The 5784-nt window shown below is 35.3% G+C and overlaps 1 protein-coding gene across 1 annotated transcript; it reads left to right on the top strand.

Annotated features, from left to right (window-relative positions):
* Window positions 1-448: 448 nt before the first annotated feature.
* On the top strand, window positions 449-3053 carry gorab (golgin, rab6-interacting). The gene is made up of 5 exons (XM_056269424.1): window positions 449-635; window positions 815-1130; window positions 1569-1670; window positions 1785-1925; window positions 2286-3053. The coding sequence occupies exons 1-5, from the start codon at window positions 572-574 to the stop codon at window positions 2674-2676; spliced, it is 1014 nt and encodes a 337-aa protein (XP_056125399.1). The 5' UTR covers window positions 449-571; the 3' UTR covers window positions 2677-3053.
* The last annotated feature ends 2731 nt before the right edge of the window (window positions 3054-5784 follow it).

The raw sequence follows: 5784 nt of genomic DNA, 5'->3' as shown, positions 1-5784 counted from the left end.
ATAATATACAAGCATTAATTCACATTATTTTACATACAATAAAGTCAGGCAAAACTATTTAAAGTAGTCAAGTAAATGTCATAATTATTAATAGCCTACTGGCCACTTTTTATGTTTGCTTATTGTTTCTGAATACTGTATTTAAATAATTAGATACAATCGAATGCAGGGGTTATTTACATTACAATTAAGCACACGGAAGGAACAGGTTTATTTTGATATGTGCCTGGAGAAATTGTAAATGTAAGCCACCTAAATCTATTTCCTGTAATTAAAAATAATACATAATACAAAAGTTACAAAAAAAATTAAAAAGTTGTTTTTTATTCGCAACATTATACTAAAATAAATATACGTTTCCAAAAACAAACAGGCAAATTCCGAGGGCACACGCAAAAGGGGGCCTTTCTAGGGTCTTGAACGTGGCAGTCAGTCAGTATACACAAACATGGCGGCCAGATGAGAGCGTAATGTTAACTTTTGTATGTGTATGTTGAAAAATAACATTTTAACCCACGTATATTTGTCTTTGATAAAACCGGTTAGCAAGTAAATTTACTGGGTACTGAAAATGGCTGCGTGGGCTGGATTTTCAGAGGAAGAACTACAAAGATTGCAGCACAGCGGCGATCTCAGTGAGTAAAAATGTTGAAAACTTCACTCGATTCACTTCACTTATTTGATTAAATACAGAAAATGTGCCGTGTATCAAAACATATATGTCAATCGGCAGTCCGCTAGTTTTTGGAACGCAGTACCTAACTTTAATTGTTTGGTGGATCCTGATAAAACTGCTCTAATCTTCTTTACCCAGTAAACCAGGCTGTGCCGGTCACATTGGGTCGTGGCCGCAGACCCGCTCCGACTAACCGGAGCAGACAGCAGCTTCAGCGGGAGAGGGCTCTGCAGCTGACAGCCAAGCAGAAGGAGAGCAGCCAGTCTCTTTCACCTGACCAACTGCTGACCAAGCCCCCAGACCCACCTGTCGTCAGTCATCCTGCTCCTGTAAAATCACAGGACGAGTCCAAGCCGGAGTCGCAGAATGAGGCAGAACCTGTTGACCGAGAATCACCTGTGGAGTCTGTACCACCAGCAGTCTTCAAGGAGCTGGACAGACAGGAAGTGGAATTGTTAGTAAGTCTAGTTCCTTTGCAAAACACTAGTTCAGATATGAATATGTAAAGATATGTTGTACTATATTTCATAGGGATTACATATTGTTTTATTTCTATACAAGAACATGTTTGGATTATATCTCACACCAAAATTAGAAGAAACATGTATTCTGTATAACGAAAATATGTATTAATGTATGCATGTATTTACATTGCCATGTTTTTTTTTTTATGTGGAATTGGTCACCTTTTATATTATCCAATATAAAAATAGCCTGTCCTAATAGTGTATATATTTCAATGCCTTTATATATTCATAACTCAAATCTTTTACTGGTTAAATGAATATAACATCGACTGAATCTGTATGAATCATTGTGGATGATCATATGTGTTTTATTTTTATGTTGTAATGACTTCAATTGTAAGACTCCACAACTTTTCTTATAACAGCCGAGAGAAGAACCGTCTCCAACAGTTGCAGTGGGAACAACGTATAATGGAAGAGAAGAATAAACAAAGAAAAGCTCTTCTTACAAAGACCATTGCTGAAAAGTAAGAGGAAATCTTGTTTTTAACCATTATCAAAATCAATCTGTCTGGAGTATGATAACCTTACATGAAAATTCAAAGATGATATTTTAAATATTGTCCCTTCCTCTTTCCCAGGTCCAAACAGACACAGGCTGAAGCTGTGAAATTGAAGAAGATCCAGAGAGAACTTCAAGCACTGGATGATTCGGTGTCCAATGACATTGGGGTTCTCAGAAAACTGATAGAGCAGTCAAGCATGGATTATTCTCTGGCATGGTAATTATTAATTTCTGGTCCATTCCAAGTGTACTTCAAACCAAGTTCAAACCAGTAGCTTTTTTGTTGGAAGCAGCATCAGTTTGTTTGTATGCCACTTCCTCAAAATCTGCCACATTACAGAAAAAAAATCTCTAGTAATTAAATCCTTGATAAGAGTGATTAACAAAGTCTGTTAGCTTAGGATTGAAAACACTGCCCTCTGTAGCCTTACTTTATTAATTCGGCCAAATTATTACTTATAGCAGAACATTCGCATGGCTTTTTTAACCTTGTGATTCAGTTTATTTCTGGATATGTTTTCAACTATCTTATTTAAAATGAACTATCTTGTCTTTGCCAATCTCCTATCGTTGACAGGAAGCGCTTTGAGAAAGCAGAGGCTGAGTATGTTGCCGCTAAGATGGACTTGCACAGGAAGATGGAGGTGAAAGAGCAGCTGACGGAGCACCTGTGTGCAATCATCCAACAGAATGAGCTGCGCAAGGCCCGCAAACTGGAGGAGTTGATGCTTCAGTTAGAGCTTAATGCCGATGAAGTCCCCAGCCCAGAGGAAACCAATCTAGAGGACAAAGAGAGGGAGGGCAACTCCCAGCATGTTACTGAAAACGGTCCCGCAGCAGACATGGAGCGGCATACAGACGTGGATGACTCAAGTCTGAGCAAAGACTGTTCCATTACAGAACCAAAGATCAGCCAAGACAATCAGGAGAGCAAATCAACAGATGTTTCTGCAGATGGGCTAAGCTAGCTTCCAAGCATCATCTATTTAATAGTGACTGTATGACAGTTTACATAACACTTGCTACCAGGTTTATACATTTCTTCATTGTGAGATTGTTGAACAAACCAATAACCCTGCATTTGTTAGTGAAATGTTGATTTTTTTTTTTTGTAAGACGCCAAGACAACCTCATTCCATCACTACTAACACTAAAATGCCTTTTTATTCTGGCGCTCAGATATTGATTATGATCCGTTAAGCTCAGATGCAATAATAGGAGCAGTAATGAGAGTAGTTTTTGGTTTTCATTGAAGGTGCTACTTGATCTTAATGCTGCATCATTCCACGTTTTTATTATGGTTCGTCTGAATGTCAGTCATTTTGCATTTGAATCTGTCTTACATTAAGAAGACAGACTGAATCTCTTGAAAACATTGTGCATATTTAAAATCCTATAAAATACTAAATACTGATAACTTTTCTGATTGTTCCATAACTGACATTATTCAAAATGGAATAGTGGCAGATGGTCTGGTGGTAGTTTGTAGTTGTGATTTATTTTACATGATGTTGCACAAGTGAATGGTAAGATCTTTTATCTGTATATGGCAGTTGTCTCGTAAAAATTACTTTATGTGAATGTTAAATCAATAACAGCAGTTTTTTTATCATACAAAGCTGACAGTTTGTTCGGCAGAGATGAGAACAATTTTGTACTGTAGTGGAAAAACCCGATTGATGTGTGGGAAGTGGAATACCATAGCCATAGCTGTTTTTAAATGTATATGTTGTATGTATATTTTTATGCTCTTTCTAATAAACCAGGTACTCTATGCAGAGCTATTCACCAACTCTAAAGATATTAACAGTATGTTTTTTTTTTTAAACTATTCTTTTGACAATAGCTTTTACTTATTTTAAATGTATGTTTTTAATATATATATATATATATATATATATATATATATATATTGTCAATCATTTAACTATTCGTGTGCATTATAATAGGTATGAAATATGCTATGAATTCAATATTTTAATTATCCGTTGGTGAATAAAATATTTTAATAATGGTAACCTGTTTTGTTTTATTTCACATGCATAAAGGCATATTTTAAATAAACCACTGGAAATCAGTTTACATTTTTGCTCGTCTTTTGAACATTGTTTAGTGGTAATGCATTTGTTATTTGTAAAGAACGTTGAAACTGTTGATTTAATATTTGCTTATTTTATAAACTAATTTATGTCGTTTATTTGTTTTTCTTTCGCCACACATTTAAAATCTTGATAAAACATTGTCACTTTTACGCCAAGGTCTTAGAAATATTAATAATATTGGTGTTAATAACAGTAATGTATGAAATATGGTCATTCGATCCAATCACCACAATACGAAATACAATATTATGTTCTTTTTTATTCTGGTTTAACTGTATAAAACAAGGACTGACAAATCCTGGAAGTAAATACAGGAAAAGAGATTTTCGTGAAGCCCATTTTGTGAGCGCGTTTCTGATTTATGTGCGCTCAGTCCGCCGGGACAGGTTGAAAAGACTAAGTAACTCGAGAAACTCGAGGGGGGAAAAAGAAAAAAAGCACACAAGATCAACTTTTACTGAAACATTCTGCCTTTTGGAAAGTCAATGTTATCCAGTTTTGATAATGACGATTACCCTCGCGCAACATAATGAAAAATGAAAATCAATAGGCTACCTGCATGTTATCTTCGTTTTTTAATGTCAATTAAAATCATCTTCCGTCATCTTATACTGTAACCATAAAAACCTTTAACATATATACAAAATCGACCGAAAATCGTTAAGGAAATTAAGTGTAAAATGTTTACATTTTTTTATTGTACGCAGATTACAATTAGAATCAACAGAAATCTTAAAACATCTTAAAACTAAAGTGCTTATAGGCCTACGTTAATTTCGTGAACAAATGTATTTAACAGAACATTTTAACACCGAATATTACAATGGTTTATTTAGGCCTAAATCTTTTTGCTAGCCTGTATTTGTGGTTGATTTATTACAAAACGGTCTCTTTCAAGTCTTTCTAAACTGCTTTAACTAGTCGACTAAATTCCTCCTGTTAGGAGAGCATTCTGACGTGTTAAACCCGATCATGCGCGGTAGTGCTGTCCATTGACCCCTGGTGCTGATTAGACGACCGCGAGCTCAGTCCGCTTTTATTTCGCTAATTACAATTTAAGTGATTCCTTCTGTGCTCGCGCTTCATATCCTGCGCGGGAAACACACGCAGACATACACGCGCGCGCTCTGATAGTGCCAGGGGAATTCAAAAGTGCCTGTCGCTCAACTTGCCATCCAAACAGGACGACTTCTGTTGTTGGTTCAATGATAAAAACACATTTTTAAGACAATATTTTACTTAAATATATTATTATACTCCGTGCCGGTGTAATGATATAGTCAGCCGTAAATCATGCTAAATCAAAACATTGTGAATAATAATTTATCAATATTGTACAATATAATACAATGAACATAACAAATTGCCTTTTTATTATTATTTTCGTCCAACAAGATCTTGTGTCTGTTTTAATTGATGTAAATTAGCCACTTTTAAACAAACGGAACAGTTTTCAAGGGTTTTCGGTTCTGGATACAAATAGCCTGAACTGTGTGTATTGTTCTTGTTCAGGTTTATTTCGATAAATAATTAACTCCTTTTGTAATTCATGCGTTAAGCTGGATTGTTGAGTCTGTGTTTATCAGAATGTCATTATGTCAATCCACAGTTAGGCTAGCCTATGAGTCATGAGTTATGTTTTTAATTAGCCTACACACATGTACATTATAAAATCTCGTATATCTTTATATCATTATAAAATCTCTTATAGCAAAGAAATAGACCTACATATAGCCAACAAAATACATTTTAGTGATGATTTGTCCGTTGGTGTGTGTGTGTGTGTGTGTGTGTGTTTGTGTTTTAAGTTCACTCAGAGCGAAATATAATAGCCTTTCATTTCATATTCTGTCCATCTATTTACAGGGTTCCCACGGTCATGGAAAACGAATATCGGCGAGATTGTGATTTACAGGCCTGGGAAACTCTTGGAGATGAATAAAATCTTAAAACGTAAATGGTGAAAATAGAGAA

The sequence above is a fragment of the Rhinichthys klamathensis genome, unplaced genomic scaffold (assembly GCF_029890125.1).
Source record: "Rhinichthys klamathensis goyatoka isolate OS25496 unplaced genomic scaffold, OSU_Roscu_1.1 h1tg000281l_1, whole genome shotgun sequence".
Taxonomy (NCBI): Eukaryota; Metazoa; Chordata; class Actinopteri; order Cypriniformes; family Leuciscidae; genus Rhinichthys; species Rhinichthys klamathensis.
The sequence above is the reverse complement of the archived record's forward strand: the minus strand, read 5'-3'. Positions and strand labels throughout refer to the sequence as shown.